The 23,740-nt window shown below is 38.9% G+C and overlaps 1 protein-coding gene across 1 annotated transcript in view; it reads left to right on the top strand.

The window, feature by feature from the left end:
• DNAH7 (dynein axonemal heavy chain 7) overlaps positions 1–23,740 on the top strand; it is a gene marked incomplete at its 3' end in the record, with an annotated part of 233,361 nt that overhangs the window by 205,931 nt on the left and 3,690 nt on the right. Inside the window, exons 58-62 of the mRNA XM_082841795.1 lie at positions 5,236–5,421; positions 7,055–7,192; positions 12,180–12,410; positions 15,047–15,199; positions 16,635–16,812. Of these exons, the coding sequence (XP_082697921.1) occupies positions 5,236–5,421; positions 7,055–7,192; positions 12,180–12,410; positions 15,047–15,199; positions 16,635–16,812 (886 nt within the window). The remainder of the gene's footprint in view (positions 1–5,235; positions 5,422–7,054; positions 7,193–12,179; positions 12,411–15,046; positions 15,200–16,634; positions 16,813–23,740) is intronic.

The following is a 23,740-nucleotide window of genomic DNA, read 5'->3' as shown; positions in this document are numbered from 1 at the left end:
TGATACATCTGGGGTGTCTAGGTGTAGATATCGATGGTATCTGGTAGGCTTTTGGCATATAGATATAAAGCCCGAGAGAAAAGAGTGAGCACAAATAGAGAATTGTGAATTGTTAATGTGTAAGGAGAAGCCTGAGAACACCTGAGATTTAAAAGGGAGGCCTTGTAGCGTAAAAACGAACTAAAGCCTGGCTGCTGGTGAGCACCCAATATCAATGGTAGGAGAGAGGACAGGAGAAATGGAAAATGCAGACCAAACAGCCAGAGAAAAAGGGGGAGTGAGCACGCTGAGTAACTATGGAGTATCAGGAATTGTCCATCCTGGCAAATGCTACAGAGAATCTTTTCATGATGCGTGGGACTGACTGAACTGGTTCCTTCTGTTAAATGACAATTGAGCAGTACTTCCCGTTCCTCCAGCACAGTGATCATATAGCAAACTGCACAGAACTGCTACTCACGCATGACATATAACCCATCAAGAAATGCAGAGAGATTCTTTGTGGAATGGGATTCACAGTTCCCTTTGATACTAAATCGAATGTAATCCTTCAGCAATCAAAATTTTGTTCTTTTTTATTGAAGTATAATTGACCTACAACATTACATTAGTCTCAGGTATACAACATGATTCAACATTTGTATATACTGCAAAATGATCACCACAATACTTCTAGTTATCTGTCACCGTAGAGTTAAAAACAAAATTGTTTTTCTTGTGATGAGAAGTTTTAAGATTTACTTTCTTAGCAACTTTCAAATTTGTGCCACAGTATTACTGACTAATGTCACCATGCTGTACTTACATCCCCATGACTTATTTATTTTATAACTGGAAATTTGTGCATCTTAATCTCTTTCACCCATTTTGCCCTCCCGGCAACTCACCACCCCTCTGGCAACCATCAATCTGTTCTCTGTATCTATAAGTTTTGTTTTGTTTGTTCATTTGTTTTGTGTTTTTAGATTCCACATTTAAGTGAAATCACACAGTATTTGTCTTTGTCTGATTTATTTCACTTAGTATAATACCCTCAAGATCCATTCATGTTGTCACAAATGGCAAGATTTCATTCTTTTTATGGCTGAATAGTATTGTGTATTCCACATATAGTCCACGTCTTTACCCATTCATCCATCAGTGGACACTTACATTGCTTCCATGTCTTAGCTATTGTAAATAATGCTGCAATGAACATAGGGATGTATATAGTCTTTCAAATTAGTATTTTCATTTTCTTTGAATAAATACCCAGAAGTGGAATTGCTGGGTCATACGGTAGTTTTGTTTTTAATTTTGTTTTTTGAGGAACCTCCATACTGTTTTCCATAGTGGCTGCACCAATTTACGTTCCCTCCAACAGTACACAAGGGCTCCTTTTTCTCCACATCCTCACCAACATATGTATTATTTCTTGTCTTTTTGATAATAGCCATTCTGACAGGTGTGAAGTGACATCCCATCGTAGTTTTGATTTGCATTTTTCTGGTGATTAATGATGTTGAGCATCTTTTCATGTGTCTATTGGCTGTCTGTATGTCTTCTTTGGAAAAATATCTATCCAGATCCTCTGCCCATTTTTTTTAATATAAATTTATTTTATCTATTTATTTTTGGCTGCATTGGGTCTTTGTTGCTGCACGCAGGCTTTCTCTAGTTGTGTCGAGTGGGGCCTACTGTTCGTTGCAGTGCACGGGCTTCTCATTGCGGTGGCTTCTCTTGTTGCAGAGCACGGGATCTAGGCGTGCAGGCTTCGGTAGTTGTGGCACACGGGCTCAGTAGTTGTGGCTCGCAGGCTCTAGAGCTCAGGCTCAGTAGTTGTGGCGCACGGGCTTAGTTGCTTCACGGCATGTGGGATCTTCCCGGACCAGGGCTCGAACCCGTGTCCCCTGCTGTGGCAGGCAGATTCTTAACCACTGCACCACCAGGGAAACCCCTCTGCCCATTTTTTAATCAGATTTTTTGGTTTTTGTTATTGAGCTGTATGAGATCTTTATATATTTTAATTTAAAAAACATAAATAAGAAAAAGTAAACCGTAACAGAAGAAAATACAAGTGGATGTATATAATGTACTTGGCAAATGGGTAATTCCCTTTGGGAGGGTTGTGTGTGTGTGATTGTGTGTGAGAGAAAGGCTCACCCCCTCACTCTCACCCTAAGTTCACCCCCAAAGCAGTCAATTTCACAGCTTAGGAGGGCCTGTCCAAACTTTTTCCTATGCACAAATAGTTATATATACACATATATACAATATACGCACACATTTTCCTCAAAAACATAATTACATCTGTATGTCATTTTCAGCTTGCTTTTCTCACTCACATATGTTGTGGACAACTTCCAAAATAGATACAGATCTTTGTTTTAATGGCTGCATACACAGCATTTCCCACTTTTGACTATGAGGATTTTATTTCCTTTTTATTTCTTACTAATAAGTAATGTTAAAGTGAATAACTTCATATATAACCTTGCATGTAGTTGCCGACTTCTGCACTCTCTCCTGGCCTGTGGTCTCAACCCTCTTATAACAACAGAACAGAGAAGAAATCCCAGCAGCGAGCTGCTACTCTTTCTGCAACCTCAGCCCATGGACCTGGGCGCCTGGGAGAATGCATTCCCCAGTTTGATTGGCCCTGGTTGTGATCAAGCTACTGAGAGAAACAAGTTTACCCATCAGCTCTCAGGGGAATGTTGGCAGGTTTAACCCTTTAAACATAAGCCAAACTCCTCCCCTCCAGATCTCATCTTATGTCTGCCTCACAAAGCCCTCCCAGGGCCCAGCTCATGCTGATACACTATTTAATTCACTCAGGAGTTTTCTTACTATATTTCAGTTTTATGAGGTGGGGACCTGTCAACAAGGCAAACCCGAGCACTGCCTGCATCTGCAAACTCCCCTCAACACCGTGCCGTTGTTCTCCCTCCTGGTTCTGCTTGTTTCTCCACCACGTCTTGGTCACTGAGCTGTTCTCCTAAATTCACTGCCTTCATTTCCAATTCTACCAAGTAACAAGTCTCTTAATTCCCAAACCCGAATTCAATAAATTCCTTCTGTCTAATCACTACCACCTATTCTTCCCAAGTGCTATTGTTTTTTACTGAAGAGATTCCTCTAAGTGGGATCACTGAGATGTAGGGTATATACACTTTAACTTTTAGCAGATAACTGCCAGAAGGGCATTTATAGCACAAAAATGGTGAAAAAAATCCTAAAGTGAAAAGATGGCTGTATTTTAGTAGAAAACATTTTAAAACATTGCTATATTAAAATACCAAAAACAAACACCATAAAAATAAAAGACAAATGAAAATTGGAGAAAATACCTAAAATTTTTCTGACAAACTGATTCGGTATCTTTATAAAGAGCTTTTAATAATGAAAAAAAAAAGCATTCATATGAGGAAAACACATAAAAGAATGAAGTAGATAATTTAACAATAAGAAATACAAGCGGTGAATAAACATTTTTTAAATGTCAATATCAAAAATAAATAAATAAGTAAAATAAAATTAAGATATGTAATGTCCAGCATGATGACTATAGTTAATACTATATTGCATATTTGAAAGTGGCTAAAGAAAACAGATCTTGAAAGTTCTCAACACACAAAAAAATTTTGATTATGGTGATGGATGTTAAATAGACTTACTGTGGTGATCAGTATATACAAATATCAAATCATTATTTGTACCCCTGAAACTAATATAATATGTGAATTATATCCCCAAAAATTAAAAACAATTTTATTGTTTAATTATCATTTTTTTCCCCTAAATGATAATACTCAGTTTTGTTGTGAGCAGTGAGAGAATTCTCTATATTACTGGTGGCTGTGTAAGTATTTATGCTTAGGATAAATAAAATCGCAATATGAAAAATCAATTCTTTTGCATTCATAAACACTTAGAAATTCTATGTACTAGAGAATATAATAAAAAGGCAAACCTACAGGAAAAATATTTCAAGAAATTTGATAAAGGTAGATTTATAAAAGAGCTTATACAAATAAAACTATTAAAACTTTAATTGAGGGCTTCCCTGGTGGCGCAGTGGTTGAGAGTCTGCCTGCCAATTCAGGGGACACAGGTTCGAGCCCTGGTCTGGGAAGATCCCACATGCTGCAGAGCAAGTAGGCCCGTGAGCCACAACTACTAACCCTGTATGTCTGGAGCCTGTGCTCCGCAACAAGAGAGGCCGCGATAGTGGGAGGCCCGCGCACCGCCATGAAGAGTGGCCCCCGCTTGCCTCAACTAGAGAAAGCCCTCGCGCAGAAACGAAGACCCAACACAGCCAAAAATAAATAAATAAATAAAAATTTAAAAAATTTTAAAAACTAATTGAAAAAATAGGTAGGCTAGTTCACAGAAGAACAAATGTTTTTAAACATATGAAAAGATCATAAATTTCATTAGTATTCTAGAAAATGCAAATTAATGCAATATTAATTACCTTTGGTCAATCAAATTAGCAGAGATTTTAAAACTGATTCCTACAATTACTATACCCTTTCAGGAAAGCAGTTTGGTGACATTAGTCAATTGCTTTTTATAAACTTCTTTCCTTTGACAGTGTTATTTCCCTTTCAGGAATCTAGACTAAAGAATCATTAGCAATTTTAAGGGATGTATATTTAATGAAACAATTTAACAAAGTAGAAAATTAGGAGCAACTGAAATCTTCAATATTAGAAGATAGTTATTAAAAACTATTTTCAAAGAGTATTTCGTGAAACAGTAAAAGATATCTCGTAATATGAGATTTGGTGAAAAATTATATGCAAAATTGTATATATAGTGTGATTCTAATTATCAAACATATACAGATATAAAGAGGTAGTGAAGGAAATGAACACTGATTATCTCGGAATTATATTGGATTGGTTTTGAATGTCATTCAATGCAGGATTTTCAGGGATGGGATTATGGTCTGACTAATTTTGCATCAGGCATATAGTAGGTGGTCCATTAATGTTGGTTGAATAGAGGTGAGTTCACAAGTTAATAGAGGATTTCTATTCTTTGCACTGATGGAAATGACAAATCACAGAAGGAGAGAGAGACCCTGGGGAAAATTACAGGAAATTAGCCGGGAAGTACATAAAGGGAAATTTGTGTTGATGTAAACTTTCCGTAAACTGTTTGAATAACATGAGCAAACAAGAAACACAATCCTGTATGATGTGCCACTGCTAAGTCTTGACTGGTTGAGCGACTTGACCTCTACTCTAGGAACTGCCCTACGACGCCCTGCAGTACATGACGGGCGAGTGCAATTACGGCGGCCGCGTGACTGACGACTGGGACCGGCGCACGCTGCGCAGCATCTTAAAGAAATTCTTCAACACGGAATTAGTTCAGAATCCGCACTATAAATTCGACTCCAGTGGCATCTATTTTGTGCCTCCTTCTGGTGATGTAAGTACATATGCTCTTCAAGAAAACTAAAAGCAGTAAAATGTGGAATTCCTCTGATATAGAAAAAGGTGATTTTTTTTTTTAAAAAAGAAGCCTTGTTTTTTGTTAACCATTGTGTGTACTTTCTTCAGTCCTATAGGGATAGAGCAAATCCCATACAAAGATGGAGTTAGTGGTTTCCTATTTGCTGTAATGTGAAGACTATCAGAAATGTTCCTCACCCAAGAATGGCTTCCTCAGTGACCTGAAATCCTCTTATTGTGAATTCAGTGCTTTGGGAAAAAAAGCATGGTCCCCAATTAAAATGGAAATACACATGAGAAGGGGTTACAAAATCGTATTAACGATAATAGTTAACATTTAGATCATGCTTATTTACAAAGCAGTTACGTGTAATTATCCCACTGGAGCATCTAATTAACATTTGAGTTATTATTCTTTCTTTCCCTTTTACAAGTGAGAAAGTAAGTTCACTAAAGTTAAATGACTTGCCCAAGATCCCACAGGTAGAAAGGGACAGAGCATCACACCTGCTTCACAAGACCAAGGTTCTCTTCTGCTACTTTTTCCAGTCCTGTCTAGTAGAAGATGTGGTATCTGCAGTATCACACAGTAGACTTCTAGGGACTGCTAGCACAATTAAATTGGTTCTCATTTTATTCCCAGAAGTCAAAAGGGCACAAGTTGAAAGTTAAAAACACAGCCACAGGCAACAGAGGCACATAACCATGACCCCATCATCCACTAGGATAGATTCTAGCTGAGGGCAGACACTAATAGATGAAGAGAAAAATCAGTCCCAGAGCCCAGGTCACTGACTGGGTGGGGCAAGTCAACACAGGGAGTCATGGTAACAAGATCTCCAGTGATGATTTGGTAAGTGAGAAGATGGCCAAAGATGAAGTCAGGTTATGTAACATGACCCATGTCGAAAAACCACCAGTGACCAATCTCCCCGCTACCGTACGTGTATTGGGCTGGCCAAAAAGTTCGTTCGGATTTTTCTGTAACGTCTTATGAACAGACTTTTTGGCCAACCCAATATATGAATGTTTGCATATGATTATATGAGCATCAGGAAAAGTATGGAATTTTGATAGAAATTCACATAAATAAAATATAAAACGTGTCTGCATATATATATAAAGATTTGCCATATTAATGGTGGTTATCTCATGATAAAATCTCAGATGATTTTCACTTTTCTGAATTACGTGGATTTATCACAATAAGAGTAAACAGAAATATCAGACTAAAGCGGAAAAAAAGATATCGTGATAAACTAAGAACAGTCATCAGCAAATGCAGCACAGAAAGATTTCTCAGGAAGAATTTCTAAATGAAGCAGCCAGGATATTCCTCTCTCCATTTTCAGATCCATTCCAGTTGAATGGGACATTTTTTTCTCTCTCTAAATGTGTCCATATCTTTTTTTTTTCCAACACTTTGGCCCAGGTTGAAAGAAAATGGAAGCATTCAGTGTCCAGGTTCACAGGCTCATCCACTCAGTAACTTGAGTATGAAAAATTATCTCTTTTCAGTGAGCAAGCTCTACAGGATAATTAGATTTCTATAATTCTAACCTGATTTCCTGATTTCTAACCTCCTGATTCCTTGTTACTCATCTTTGCAGCACAAAAGCTACATCGAATACACAAAGACACTGCCGCTGACCCCAGCTCCGGAAATCTTTGGGATGAATGCCAATGCAGATATCACTAAAGATCAGTCAGAAACTCAACTGCTGTTTGATAACATTCTTCTCACACAGGTGTGTGATCTGTGCAGGAACTGGCTTCTGAGGCTGGAAAGGATGCTCCCCAAGCAGCATGAGACAACACGGTAGAGGCCCAGGCACAGAATTCCATCTCTTCAAGTGGAGAGAACCACTTTAAGGAAAAGAAGAAAAAATACGTAACTTAAAAATGGTTTTAAACATAAAGTAAATGAATGTGTGGGTTTTGTTTTCGTCAGTCTTTTGATTTGGGAAGAATCTTTGAGTATCATTCTGCTTCCAAGAGTTCTTTGAATAAGATTCTTTGAGTATTCTTTGATATCATTCTGCTGCTATGAGTTCCATTTTGCCTTTCTTGCTTAAGTCATGCCCTAATACATTATCCTTTTTTACTTCCTTTAAAGTGGAAGAAGAATTTCAAAGATACCTGGAAGCAGCAGTTTAACGCCAGAATCCATCTAGAAGTCTGCCTATTTTATTTTCTCTCTTACTAATTCAACATTTTTAAATGACTTATCTTTATCAAATATTCTAGAACATTTAACCTAGTTTACATAGAAATAGTTTCTTTCACATCAATATTTTATCAGATTACATAATATTTAAGGAATATAATAGTAAGTACAAAATAAATTAAAAGGTTTGGGAGAACCTTTGACTCTTAGACATGCGGCTCCACTGGTGAGAGCATAAATGTAAGGGCATGTCGGAGAATGACCTTCCAAGGCACCAGATTTCAGCATGCCCTGGGCACGAGTCAGTACATTTGAATGAAAGATATTTAATCTTGCTTGTCTATTTAGAGATCTTCCCTTGTATTGTTCTCCCATTAGAAGATATGCTTGTTTTTTGTTTTTTTTTTTTAGTTTTGAAAGCAAATTAGTCCAAATGGTGAGTTCCCTTATTGATTGAATGAAATTTTAGTAAGTTCAGGATGTTTATTCAGTCAAGCAAATTATCCCCAAAACTGATTTCGAGCTGGTCTTTTTTATTTTTATGGAATCTCAGATTAATACTAATAATAGTTAATAATTTTATAGTGCTTACTCTATGGGAGCACTGTTCTGAATGCTTTATGCATAACAGTGTGATGCTTACGACAGTCCCATGAAGCGAGGGTGCTAATTATTCCCATTTTACAGCTAAAAGACTCAGACACAGAAAGATTAAGTCATTTACTCAAGGTCAGCTAGTACAATTTCAAGCCAGCACTCAAAGCCAAGCAGTCTGCCTCCCACTAGTTTGGCTCCAGAATTTGTGTTCTGAACCACTACGTGATATTCTTTCTAGATTCTAAACATGGGATAGGACCTAGAAGGCAGATAACCAGAGATGCTGGGTTGGGAGTGGGGGGCGGGAAGCTAAAAGAACCAGATTAGGAGGATGAAATAGTGTGCTGTCACTGATGGAAGAGTTCATGGAACTTCTACCTCTGGTCTACTGTAAGATGACATTTACTCATAAGGCAGAAAGGACAAAGATTATTTTTTATGTCCATTTTACACATTAATACCATTAAAGTCAGTTGTTGCCTGAGCATGAAAGCATGTATACAGACATGAATAAGTAGATTGTTAGGAACATCAGTGCCTGTAGTACACAACAGTCTGACAGCAGATTTATAGTGTCTTTTGGCTTTATTTAAACCTGATGGGCTGTGCCACATGAAGCAGTGGGCTCAGTCCAACAGAAAATGACTCAGAGCCAAGCAAATAAGTTTAACTACACTTGGGGTATCTTCTCAGTATGTAATTAAACAACCTCGTTCAATATCCTCCAACTCAGATTGGCAAGTACAGTTATAGTAATGGGTAAGCAGGAGTTCAGTGATTCTACGTCGGGATTAACCACAATTCAGAGGCGATGAGATAGACCAGAACTGCAGGTCGGAGAGCAAGGTCACGATGACAAGACCTTTACCTTGTGTATTTAACCAAAATATCTTTTGAAATGACAGGAGCCAGTATTGGAGCTGAGAATGTTACTTCTGCAGAGCCCTTTTGCTTATACTTAACTGCCAGACTCTCTTTAAAAAAAAAAAATCTTTATTGGAGTATAATTGCTTTACAATGGTGTGTTAGTTTCTGCTTTATAACAAAGTGAATCAGCTATACATATACATATATCCCCATAGCTCCTCCCTCTTGCGTCTCCCTCTCACCCTCCCTATCCCACCCCCGTAGGTGGTCACAAAGCACAGAGCTGATCTCCCTGTGCTATGTGACTGCTTCCCACTAGCTATCTATTTTACATTTTTGGTAGTGTATATATGTCCATGCCACTCTCTCACTTTGTCCCAGCTTACCCTTCCCCCTCCCTGTGTCCTCAGGTCCATTATCCTTTTTTTTTTTTTTGCGGTACGCAGGCCTCAGCAGCCATGCCTCATGGGCCATGTGGGATCTTCCCGGACCGGGGCACGAACCCGTGTCCCCTGCACCGGCAGGCGGACTCTCAACCACTGTGCCACCAGGGTCCATTCTCTATGTCTGCATCTTTATTCCTTTCCTGCCCCTAGGTTCTTCAGAACCATTTTTCTTTTTTTTTTTTCTTTCAGATTTCGTATATATGTGTTAGCATATGGTTTTTGTTTTTCTCTTTCTGACTTACTTCACTCTGTATGACAGACTCTAGGTCCATCCACCTCACTACAAATAACTCAATTTCATTTCTTTTTATGGGTGAGTGATATTCCATTATATATATGTGCCACATCTTTATCCATTCATCTGTTGATGGACCCTTAGGTTGCTTCCATGTCCTGGCTATTGTAAATAGAGCTGCAGTGAACATTGTGGTACATGACTCTTTTTGAATTATGGTTTTCTCAGGGTATATGCCCTTTTCTCCACACCCTCTCCAGCATTTATTGTGTGTAGACTTTTTGATGATGGCCATTCTGACTGGTGTGAGGTGATACCTCATTGTAGTTTTGATTTGCATTTCTCTAATGATTAGTGATGTTGAGCATCCTTTCATGTGTTTGTTGCCAACCTGTATATCTTCTTTTTTTTTAACATCTTTATTGCAGTATAATTGCTTTACAGTGGTGTGTTAGTTTCTACTTTATATGTATATCTTCTTTGGAGAAATGTCTGTTTAGGTCTTCTGCCCATTTTTGGATTGGGTTTTTTGTTTTTTCCCTATTGAGCTGCATGAACTGCTTGTAAATTTTGGAGATGAATCCTTTGTCAGTTGCTTCATTTGCAAATCTTTTCTCCCATTCTGAGGGTTGTCTTTTCCTCTTGTTTATGGTTTCCTTTGCTGTGCAAAAGCTTTTACGTTTCATTAGGTCCCATTTATTTATTTTTGTTTTTATTTTATTACTCTAGGAGGTGGGTCAAAAAGGATCTTGCTGTGATTTATGTCATAGGGTGTTCTGCCTGTGTTTTCCTCTAAGAGTTTTATAGTGTGCCAGACTCTCTTTTGAATAAGAAAATCGTTTCAACCTAAAATATTGTGAAACTAGAAATGGAAAGGCTAAATTCCACGATGTCTCCTTGAAAATGGATCCCACTTATCTTTATTTGTTTAATAAAAGGGCAACGACCATTAGATTTCAAATGGTGTTTGTGAAAACTCTAAGGAAAAGTGGTAAAAAGGAAAAAAGCTAAGTTATATAATTACAAATAAATAACACCCTTTTGCTCTTAATTCTCAATATCAGTTGGATATTACTTTTAAAACAAAGCCCCCCAGTTATGTGATTTTGGTGTGTGAGAAATAGGTATAGGAATGTTTGTGTTACTAAATTATTTTTCTTACATTTTTGAAGGGCTATAAGGCTGAGATTCTTTTTTTTGGGGGGGGTGGTTTCGGTGGAGGCACAGCTCTTGTTAGAAAATAGGAATGGTTGAGTTTATAGTATATTGTATGCACATCAAAATACAAATAGAAATCAGCATATGATTCTTTAAATGCAATGGAAATAGATATTTCAGTAGTTTGGGCCAAACGTTCATTACCTTCTTTGTTCTCTGTAATTTGTTTTATATACTTAGTTGTAAACCTAATGTTTGGGGATCATGATAAAAGATTACTATATTGGCATATCCCTTTTTTTGCTAGCATGTAATTAATACTTACCAACATTTAATTTTTTTATTGCACAACTTCATAGGAATGTGTTAGGTAGCATTAAAAATCTCACTAGAAACTTAAGTAGAAGTAACAGTCAATATTTATAGAATAGAGCCAATATAGACACTAGAAAATATAAAATCTGAAATAACACTAAACACAATTCCCATGGACTGGAAAAGTATGAGATATATTCATTTATATTCTAATAGTGCTTGTTCTCTCTCAACACACACACACACACACACACACATTCATTTATTCTGAGGATTTAAAGGGTTTTCCCAGAAAATATAGATTCATTTGCATGGTGTCACTATAAACATAAAAAATAAAAATTGAAATGAAATTCCCCTTCCTTGCTTCCAGTGTGAATCCCTAAAGTCTGCCTTATCGCCATAACTCTTCCAACTGCTTAGAGGAGATGAGCTTATTTTCTTTGTCCTCTTGGTTCAAGGAAAAAAAACTCTATCTCTGCTTTTGGCAACCACTAGGCACCAGAGTTATATATTTTGTGGCGAAAGCAAAAACCAGATTTCGTCCTCCTGGGCTTTGATGCCCGTCATCACTTGACCACCACCACCCCCAACATGAACGCTTTTTCTCCCTCTGTCTGTGTCATCTGCTCTTCCCCTGACCCCCGGGCAGCACAATGTGCAGCTTGTTTGCTTCCTCCAGACCCTCTTTTGCCTCTGAACATTGTACATGACCTTCTACCTTCTACCAATTGCTTTTCTCCTGAAACTCCATTCCCATGCCTGTTATCATCACTTCAATAAATCTCGTGGGGAGAAGAATCATAGTCAAAATAGCAAAGTATCAATAGTACTCATTCTTATAAAGTTTACTTTAGGAGATTTCCTATCCAGCAATTCTTAGATTTTTATGAGGATTTCTTTTTTTTTTTTTATGAGGATTTCTGATTCGTAGTTTGGATTCTTTCCAGTCTCGTTCAGCAGAGTCTGGTGCAAAATCATCGGATGAAGTAGTATATGAGGTCGCTGGTGACATCTTGGGTAAACTTCCAAACAACTTCAATGTGGAGTCTGCAATGAGGAGATACCCAACCACTTACACTCAGAGCATGAACACGGTGCTTGTCCAAGAGATGGGACGGTTCAATAAGTTGCTGCAGACCATAAGAGAATCATGCATTAACATCCAGAAAGCAATCAAGGTAAGGGGAAGTACAGCAAGGAAAAATCATTGAAATAAACATATCATTCATTTACTCAGCAAATATTTATTGGGCACAGCTTCCGTGAAAGCACTGTTCTTGGTTCCGGAGATAGAAAAAAAAAAAATCCCCACCCTTAAAAAGTGTATCGAATTCTGGGGCTGACAGTTAATAAATGTGTAAATGAGTATAGAATGTGGTACATATAGCGATCGTTTGTTGGATGGAACATATGCTAAGAAGGCATAAAATGTTAAGGAGTAAGACAAAGCTTCTGCTCTCATAGAGCTTACTTCTTAGGGAGACAAACAATTAAAAAATGAACAAATACATTTATTTTTTTCAGTCATTGGTAAGTTCAGTGGAAAAAAATAAAATGGGATAAGGATGTAGAGAATGATGTGTGGGAAACTCAGTCATTTGGGGTCAGGCCGCTCTGAAGAGAGAGACCTGATGGGAGGGACAAGCCATGGAACGTTTGGGCAGAGGGTCCAGCCAGCACGAAGGCCCTGAGAAAACCAGCTTGGCGTGGTCCAGGAGCACGGTAGGGAAGGCTGGCTTGTCTAGAGTAGAGTGAGCACGAGGGAAATGGTAGGACAGAGAGAGGAAGGCACGGGCTTCATGATGGCCTTGGCCAAGGTTAGGATCTTCAATATTATCCTGAAGTGTAAAGGTAAAGGGAGGCCTTCAGAGGGATTTAAGTGATGAAATGAAATGATCTATTTTATATTTTCAAAGTTTGCTCTGACCGCTGCAGAAAGGATTGTAGGGAAACAAGAGCACAGGCAGAACCCAATTATGTGATTGCAGTAGTCCAGCTGAGTTGGTTTCTTGTAGCAGTGGAGGTGGAGAAGAGTGGTTGGATATGAGTTATTATGGAGAGAGGAGTCTGCCCGGCTGGCTGTGGTATAATCTGGCTGGGCTGTTTGTCTAAGAAGTATTCAGTGTCTTGTGTTTCTCCTTAACCTGGTCCTCCCTGTATCCTTCCTGGAAGATGAAGGCCTGGCTTTCCGCATTCTGGGAGATAAAAGGGGAAACAGGCCTCAGGGAGCTCAGCAACCAATACACATGAATTCCCTTAATTCCTGATTTCAGTATGGGAATTCTGACCCCACCTGAGCCTGGCATCCCCCTCCACTGTAGGGATGTCTTCATTTTCCTTTCCAGGTTTCATTCAAGGTGAATTAGGTACAGTTTTGTGGGAGAAGACCCAGGAATCTGTTTTTTAAGCCAGATTTCAACAATCTTCATTTAGCACCACCCTCCTCTCCTCCCTTTCAGCTAGGGCCATCAGTTCCAAATATTGATACTTTGAGTATCCTAGTGTATATCTAGTCGATTCTTAACTTTCCCGTCTGCCAGTTTCTCCTGACTACTAAGTCAACTACCAACAGTCCACATGCTTTCTAGCTCCCAATATTGCCTTGCCTTTTCCTATTTTTCCTGCACTTGTAGGATTTTTTTTTTTTTTTTAAGCCACGCCGCGTGGCATGCAGGATCTTAGTTCCCTGACCAGGGATCGAACCCGCGCCCCCTGCAGTGGAAGTGCAGAATCTTAACGACTGGCCTGCCAGGGAAGTCCCTAGGCTTGTGCTTCTAACAAATAAATTCCTTTACTGTTGTTTCAGGGTTTGGGGAAGGAGGCAAATGAAATGTGGATGTTTAATCCATTAAATTTTCTCTAAAATCTTTTCCATATGTTAGTTGGAATTATATTGTCAACTATGAAGAAAACAGAAATGATGATGGCAACTGGCCCAATTGCAGGATCAAATAAAATTTTCAAGGGCCTCAAAGTGTTACCATCTCTTAGGATCTTCAATTTTATTCTAAAGTGTAAAGGTAAAGTGTAAAAGTAAAAAACCCTTCAGAGGGTTTTAAGCAATGAAATGAAATGATCTATTTTACATTTCAAAATGGGATAAGATCAATTAGACTTCATAGTTGCAATCCAGGATGTCTTAACCTTTCAAGGCACTTTGTATCATTTTCCTCATTTTATATTTATCACTATCCTTTTAAGAAAGCAGGACAGAGATATATTAGTTGTCCATTTAATGGACAAGTAAACTAAGTCAAAGTTAGGCTGTGATTTAATAGCTAGTGAGAAGCCAAGTGTTGAGATCTTCCAGGGTGGAAAAAATGGGTAAAGGGGGTCAAAAGGTTTCAATTACAAAATAAATAAGTTATGGAGATGTAATGTACAGCTTGGTGACTATAGTTAATAATAGTGTATTGCACATTTGAAAGTTGCTAAGAGAGTAGATCTTAAAAGTTCTCATCACACACACAAAATGCTGTAACTATGTATGGTGATGGATGTTAACTAGACCTACTGTGATGATCACTTCACAGTATATACAAATATTGAATCATTATGTCATACATCTAAAACTAATGTTGTATATCAATTATATTTCAAGAAAAGAAATTTTCCATTAAAGTTTGATTAGATTACAATTGTTAATATTTTTCTAAGGAATAATTCAAAGACTCCACAACTTCTGAGCAAAAGAAAGTATCTTTTCTCTTTTTGCTATATGACTCAACTAATCATAATTGTAAACAAATACAATTATAAAATCATTCATAACCTAGAATACAGTTGTGTTAAACAATGGTTAAATGCGTTTCAGGGGCTTGTAGTGATGTCTACAGATCTTGAGGAAGTGGTTAGCAGCATTCTGAATGTCAAAATTCCAGGAATGTGGATGGGTAAATCATACCCAAGCCTCAAACCACTTGGGAGCTATGTGAATGACTTCCTTGCAAGACTAAAGTTTTTGCAGGTGAGTTCATCCAAATGCTCATATATTAAGTTTCTTCTGATTTCATCTTCTTCATCAGGTTGCCTAACGTAGTAAGAATGACTCTCTAGTTTTTCTGTGCATCCCAGGCACAAATGACCACCCCCCAATATTGCATATAGTTTGTGTATCTGTTACATGGAATTGTCAAAATACTAACATTGGAAGTAGAACCTCTGAAAGCTTCTTTAGGAGCAGGTGTTTGTGTTCAGTGAAGTTAGACATTCAAGCCAAGGACATTTGAAGAGGGAAAAGGACTGGCTATGTTGATATTTCCATTAAATATTTAGTTTTAAAAGAGATTCCTACAGCACAGCATCTTAGAAAGCCAGACAAGCTACTAGTAAGGAGAATTATTTCTTCCTTGTCCAGCACCCCTCCAGGTCGTGAAATCACTAGATTGCTGTTTCAGCCCAAGTCAGTAATAACCTCAAAGGCTAATTGTCTTGGAAATGTAGAGTGGGCAGAAGCCTGCCTCCTAATTATCTGGCAATGTTGGTGCTTAACTATGTTATTATTAACAACTATATTTCTTAGAAGTATTGATTAATTCCCTAGGTACTATACATAATACATCAAAAATTGCCTGTGAGGAGATTTCTCCGGGGATAAAATGACAAAACACCCCTTCCATAATATAGGCCTTCTTTGATACTAGACTTGGTACTGAAGGATTAAGATTGTTCTTGAAAAGTGAAGACTCTACCTTGGATTCTTATAGGGGAAAGTTCTTCAAATTCACTTCTTCAGACTGACTTCTATAATTTACTATTAGAGTCAGTAACTCAACTACTTGTTATAATATATGATATGAATGGAATATCCAGATATCTTGATATTTATAAAGATCTTAAGCTCTCACTACCCTGTATCTTCTGGAAGTTCCTGTTACAATATTATGTCTTCGTATGTTAGATTCACTGTATTTTGGTGAAGTAGAAGGGAAGACTTCAAAAGGAATATTCTACCGGGTACTAATAACCAGAGAGGAAAAAAAGTGAAAGAAACATTATCGTCTGACCAGACCTTGTAGGGAGATCTTCTTTTATTCAATTAAACAACATGATGTAGCGTGCAATAATGTATATTAGAAACTCACTATTGTATGGAGCTCTTCTGAAGGAATCACTGGGCATGTATAAAACAGACATTTGTAGCTACATTCACACACATTATGATTCATATCATTGCATGAGCTGGTGCAATGGATACGAAACTGAAGTCAGAACGAACGCTGGATATGTTGCCTATTTTTCAAACTTTGATAGTATGACTTTTTATTCCTCAAAGTGTTAGCTTATTTGTTAGTTTACCTAGAAGATAATAGGCGGAGTGTTTGTGGCAAATTGTACTAAGCCATGTTGCATTCAAAGTTGAAAGACCCTGTTGTCAGGACACTTGTGCTTTGACACCACAGCAATGGTACGAGGTTGGCCCTCCCCCAGTGTTCTGGCTTTCTGGCTTCTTCTTCACACAAGCCTTCCTGACTGGCGCCCAGCAGAACTATGCCAGGAAATACACCATCCCCATTGATCTTCTTGGGTTTGACTATGAAGTGATGGAAGACAAAGAATACAACCATGCTCCGGAAGATGGTAAGTGCAGCGATGGAATGAGTTGGCTTATATTTCAACACTGAACAAGAATGTAACATTCTTGCTCACTTTACCCAGCTGCTAAAAATTTAATCATCATGTATGTAACTTACCCTCAGATGGTTAAGGAAAAACAATTTTGTGAAGAGACAGAGTGAGCAAGAGAGAGCAAGAGTAGGAAAATAAATGGGGATGAAATTAATCTGAGGAAGGAGTAGATGTCCCTTGCATTGTTTTCGTTTTACAAAATTGTGTAATTTTGAAGTTATTTCTAAAAAAAGTTAGGTCGAAAGGAGTCATCAAATTAACAATACATGGGATAATCAACCACAGTCTTATGGTGACCTTGGGGAATTAAGGCAGCACAACATTAAAAAGAAGGATCTCTTGGTCCCTCGAAGAGCACACCTTTGCAGACTCCTAAAATATGTGTTCTTTCCTGTTATATACATCCTTCCAAAACTTAATACAGTTAATAGCTAATATGAGCATATGTTCTGTGATTGAAACATTGTGAGGAAATTTATTTTCTTAATCATTTGTCTTTTTAATACTCAGTGGCTACCCTAATGTTTTATTTCAAATTTAATGGAAGGGGCCACTACCTTTCAAAAGTATTATTTTAAAAATACTATCGATTTCTAATTTTACCAAAATGGTGTTGTCTTTAAATGACAATTTCTAAATGACCAATAATGTGCCCTGCTTTTACTAATGTGTCAAAGATAATCCTGCTTCCTTATTCATCACTGAATGGTGAATTCACTGGCTCGCTCTGTTAGACACTGGGGAATATCAACAGTGAAGACTGTAGGCAGGATCTTGACCCTCAACTAATCTGTACTCTGGTGGAAGATACTAACAAGTAGATGTGTCATCACAACAGCGTGTCATCATCCTATTACTGCGCTGGGTGGTTTTACTTTACCTTGACTGTCAGAAATCTCAAGGAGGGTCATAACACTATGAAGCAGTCCTACTACTGTTCCCTGGAAGAGTTGCTTTCCCACTTTCAAAGCAACCACGTATGCCTTCTTTGTCCTGCCCCTTGCCCCCGCATCTCACCTCATCCTTCATTGAAAAAATAAGCAGCCATCAGAATAGGGCTTTTAGCACAACCGAATCCATAAACCTGTTGACTGCTGCACCCTCTGGTAGTTCAGATCCACTGGATAGTCCAGATCTCATTTTTTTCCTCCTGCCAAGGGTTTTTATCCTTCAGTTGTACCCTCTGTTTCTAGAATCAGCAGTTATCTCCCTCACTACTGGATAATTCCTACCAGCATGCAACCAGAATCTCTCATCTTACAACAAATCAACAAATGCCACTTGTCTAAATATCCATATCCCCTCAGCTACTGTCCCATAATCTCTGCTCCCCTTTGCAGCACCATTCTCGTGCCGTCTCCAGCTTCTCACTCCCTCTTTCCTGTCTACCTTTCATCCTCTCCAGTCAACTGATGCTCTTCAGAATTACTAATGACTTCCATGTTGACAAATCCCATGAATTCTCTTCTGTCTTCATCTTAACCTCTTAGCAGTCTTTACCAGTTGACAACTTCTTCTTTCTAGAGACATTCTTCTCATTTTGTTTCTAAGTCATCACCCTCTCCTGATTTTCCCTTTCTTACTGGATACATTCATGCTTTTTGCTAGCTATTCCTCCTCTCAATGTTGGATTTCCCAAGGACCCCAAATGCATTTCTCTTTTCTAATTGCATCCTCTCCCCAAGTGACCTCATACTTTTTGTGTCTTTAAATATTACCTCCTGGATTATATCTTCCAGATTTGAATGTCCAGTGTAAATCTTTCCTCTAAAATCCAGACCTCTGTATCCAACTGCCTGCCTGACATCTCCACTTCTGCTTTCTCCTGGAAATGTAAAACTTATAGTGAATTGCGACAAATGGCACCACTGTCCAGCCAGAAACCCATGGATCCTTCGTTCTTCTGCTCCCTCACATCACATGCAGTTGCTCATCTACAATGCTCCTGCCACCTCCTTTTTTTTTTTTTTTTTTTTTTGGTGGTGGTATGCGGGCCTCTCACTGCCGTGGCCTCTCCCGTTGCGGCACACAGGCTCCGGATGTGCAGGCTCAGCGGGTATGGCTCACGGGCCCAGGCGCTCCGCGGCATGTGGGATCTTCCCGGACCGGGGCACGAACCCGTGTCCCCTGCATCGGCAGGTGGACTCTCAACCACTGCGCCACCAGGGAAGCCCTGCCACCTCCATCTTTATCCAGACTTTTGCTCTAGCCTCTTATCTTCCTACTAGTGTTACACTCTTATAATCCTTCATTTCTACAGAAGCCACAGAAGTTTTTTAAAAATGTAAACAGATCATGTCACCACTAAGCCCCCATTGAAATTCAGACGACTAAGTAAGTTAATAATGACATTTTCCCTTTGTAGCTAGAATAAACTCTAAACCCCTTACCATGACTATGAGGCCAGGCACATTCTAGCCACTGTCCACCTCTGGAGCCCATCCTGTGCCTCCCCACACAGGGCACACTGGACCTTCTCACAATTCCTAGATCACCTCAAGCTCTTTTCTCTTTGTAGTACTATTCCTAAGCAGACTTAGCATGGTGGGCACTCCTCAAACTTCAGGTCTGAGCCTATGTTATAGTTCATCAGAAAGCACTTCCTTATGGTTTGACATAAATATACTACCATGTGTAAAATAGATAGCTAGTGGGAACCTGCTGTATAGCACAGGGAGCTCAGCTCAGGGCTCTGTGATGACCTAGATGGGTGGGATGGGGGGGGGAGGGAGGTCCAAGAGGAAGGGGATATGTGTATGTGTATAGCTGATTCACTTCGCTGTGCAGCAGAAAACGAATACAACATTGTAAAGCAATTATTTGCTTTACAAATAATTGAAGAGTGAGGGCTATCTATTGAAGCCCTCATTCCACCTTGTTAGCCTCTCTTACAACTTTGCTTATTAACTTCAAAACATTAATCACACTCTGTAATTATTTCATTTCCTTCCTTTTTTTTTTTTTTTTTTTTTTTTTGCGGTATGCGGGCCTCTCACTGTTGTGGCCTCTCCCGTTGCGGAGCACAGGCTCCGGACGTGCAGGCTCAGCGGCCATGGCTCACGGGCCCAGCCACTCCGCGGCATGTGGGATCTTCCCGGACCGGGGCACGAACCCGTGTCCCCTGCATCGGCAGGCGGACTCTCAACCACTGCGCCACCAGGGAAGCCCAAGGAAAGTTTTCTTGAAGAGCTGTGGCTGATTCTTAAGTATTTAAATCAGATGGAATAATTTTTTTCCCTCAATTTTCCTTATATCATTATGATAAAAGGCAGAAGATGGCATTTGAATTGAAGTCTGAGTAGTATATGCTGCCCATCAAAGTTATGTTTTTGAACTCAGTTAAAAGATAGAGAAGTTAAAAAAGCATTACCTGAAGTTTATAAACTAGTTAATATCTAAGATTAAACTCTTGAATTTCCAATTGTTATATATAAACTCAGATGTTGTACAAGGTAGTTGGTATTTCCGTTTACACTGATTTACTAATTTAACCCAGAACTGCTCTTATTAAAGATCCAAATTTATTAAAATCCAAAATTATCTTGAAAACAGTGGAGCAGGTATAAAGCACAACTTATTTAAAGATCAATAAAGACCATTTAGTGTTCCAAGATCCCATAGAGTAGCCATCAGTTAAATAAACCAGTTTACTGAATACCAAAGAATCAGCCCAGGTTTGATTTACAGTAGCTGATAGAGATTCACTAAATCATGAATTTTATTAATTTTATACACACAAACATTTTCCCCCAAATACAGATATCCACAGCTTAGCCTTTTCGTCATTCTAGCTTTTTCCTTCGTGCTTAGCAAATTACCAGAAAGAAAAGGAGATTCCATGGAATGATTTGGAGCAATGGAATTTTTCCCAAGGAACAATTTCTCATGGGACCCTAAGGGAAGGAACACAGATCCGACCTGAGAACTGGGGCTAGAAGCACAGTTTCTTTCTTACCTCTACCAGTCCACAGTCTGTCTCCTCATACAAACTTCAGGATGTGCCTGGTTCTGGGGCTCATAACGAAGTCAACCTCATTTACCTAATGTTAAATTAAACATCATGGGAAAAGCTACTCTTTTTTTAAAATTTTTATTTCATATTGGAGTATCGTTGATTAACAATGTGTTAGCTTCGGGTGTACAGCAAAGTGATTCAGTTATACATATACATGTATCTATTCTTTCTCAAATTCTTTTCCCATTTTGGTTATTACAGAGTATTGAGCAGAGTTCCCTGTGCTGTATAGTAGGTCCTTGTTGGTTATCTACTTTAAATATAGCAGTGTGTACACGTCATTCCCAAACTCTCAGTCTATCCCTCCTCCCGCACCCTTCTCCCCCCAGTAACCATAAGTTCATTCTCTTAAGTCTATGAGACTTGTTTCTGTTTTGTAAATAAGTTCATTTGTATCATTTTTAATAGATTTCACATATAAGTGATATCATACGATATTTGTCTGACTTACTTCACTTAGAATGATAATCTCCAGCTCCATACATGTTGCTGCAAATGGCATTATTTCATTCTTTTTAGTGGCTGAGTAATATTCTAGTGTTTATATGTACCACATTCATCTGTTGATGGACATTTAGGTTGCTTCCATGTCTTGGCTTTTGTAAACAGTGCTGCAGTGAACATTGGGGTGCATGTATACTTTCAAACCATGTTTTTCTCTGGATATATGCCTAGGAGTGTGATTGCTGGACCATATGGTAGCTCTATTTTTAGTTTTTTAAGTAACCTCCATACTGTTCTCCATAGTGGCTGTATCAATTTACATTCCCACCAACAGTGCAGGAGGGTTCCTTTTTCTCCACACCCTCTCCAGCATTTATTGTTTGTAGATTTTTTGATGATGGTCATTCTGACTGGTGTGAGGTGATATCTCATTGTAGTTTTGATTTGCATTTCTCTAATAATTAGCAAGGTTGAATATTTTTTCATGTGCCTCTTGGCTATCTGTATGCCTTTTTTGGAGAAATGTCTATTTAGTTCTTCTGCCCATTTTTTGATTGGGTTGTTTGTTTTTATGATATTGAGCCGCATAAGCTCCTTATAAATTTTGGAGACTAATCCTTTGTCAGTCACATCGTTTGCAAATATTTTCTCCCATTCTGTGGGTTGTCTTTTCGTTTTATGGTTTCCTTTGCTGTGCAAAACTTTTGAATTTAATTAGGTCCCACTGGTTTATTTTTATTTCCATTACTCTTGGAGACAAATTGAAAAGATCTTGCTGTGATTTATGTCATAGAGTGTTCTGCCTATGTTTTCCACTAAGAGTTTTATAGCATCTGGTATGACATTTAGATCTTTAATCCATTATGAGTTTATTGTTGCATATGGTATTAAAGTGTTTTAATTTCATTTTTTACATGTAGCTGTCCAGTTTTCCCAGCAGCATTTATTGAAGAGACTGTCTTTTCTCCATTGTATAATCTTGCCTCCTTTATCGTAGATTAACCACAGGTGCGTGAGTTTATTTCTGGGCTTTCTATCCTGTTCCATTGATCTATTTGTTTTTGTTTCAGTACCACACTGTTTTGATGCCTGTAGCTTTGTAGTATAGTCTGAGCCAGGGAGCCTGATTCCTCCAGCTCTGTTTTTCTTTCTCAAGATTGCTTTGGTTATTCCGGGTCTTTTGTGGGGTGTTGTGTATTTTGGGGTCATGAGAAAAGCTACTCTTTTTTTTTTTTTTTAAGTTGGTGGTTCTATAGCCAACTCAATACAATATTCTGTATTGAGTTGAACATTATTATTATTATTATTATTATTTTAGATGTTGGGGGTAGGAGTTTATTTTTGCTGCGTTGGGTCTTCATTTCAACACAGGGTCTATCTCTATGTTGTGGCAAGCAGGGGCCACTCTTCATTGCGATGCGCGGGCCTCTCACTATCGCAGCCTCTCTCGTTGTGGAGCTCCAGATGTGCAGGCTCAGTAGTTGTGGCTCACGGGCCTAGTTGCTCCACGGCATGTGGGATCCTCCCAGACCAGGGCTCGAACCCGTGTCCCCTGCATTAGCAGGCAGACTCTCAACCACTGCGCCACCAGGGAAGCCCCAGCTACTCACTCTTAAAGTGACTTTTAAAGTGGCCACAATGCCATTGTAAATCTATCTAGTGTTAGTGTCATATATCTAGATGTGTTTGCCTAAGATTCATCTTATCTGAACTCCTGGGCACTACAGGGTGACTCAGAGTCATCAACGGGGAGAGCACTACAAAGCAGGAAGGGGACAGGAAGGAGTGAACGAGAGGGCCTGGGGATGCTGTGGCCACCACCCTGTGCTGACCATGGCTCACAGAGGCAAAGGTGTGACACAGAGCAGGAGCACCTGTGAAACAGGACCCAGTTAGTATCTCCTGTCATTTTGTATTTTGTGTTTTCCATAAGGCCCTTATTGACCATGAGAAACAAAAACGTATTTGATTGTCCCTATCACATTTCTTATAAAATTGTTGTTAGGTAGGAGGGAACTTTTATCCCTACTGCCACTTTTCTTAGGTGTTGAAATGAACTCTTCTCTTTACTCTCTCTGACATAATCTTTCCCACGTAAGGAATAGATCATCCTATTGCTTAGAGTCAGAGATTTACTGGACTGTGCTTACAAGTCAGCAAGGCCAGGGTATTAAATGGCTCTCTGGGACCTGTCTGTAGGGTCTCCTCTACTTTCTCTATTCCCATCTATTATTGTGACTGGCCAGTGGGCTTAGATCTGGCTGGAGACATTAGCATGTAGGATGTGCTTGCAGACCTCTCTTGCTCCTGCAGGCAGGTCCACCCCCCACCTGGCCCCAGGCTCAAGATGCATTTTGTAATTCAGCTTTACTAGAGTGATACTTGGGAATTTATTGGACAAGTGCTTTACCAGTAGTTGAC

The sequence above is a fragment of the Leucopleurus acutus genome, assembly GCF_964270905.1.
Source record: "Leucopleurus acutus genome assembly, chromosome: 6".
NCBI lineage: Eukaryota > Metazoa > Chordata > Mammalia > Artiodactyla > Delphinidae > Leucopleurus > Leucopleurus acutus.
Note: the sequence above shows the minus strand (reverse complement) of the source record. Positions and strands in the feature narration are given on the sequence as shown.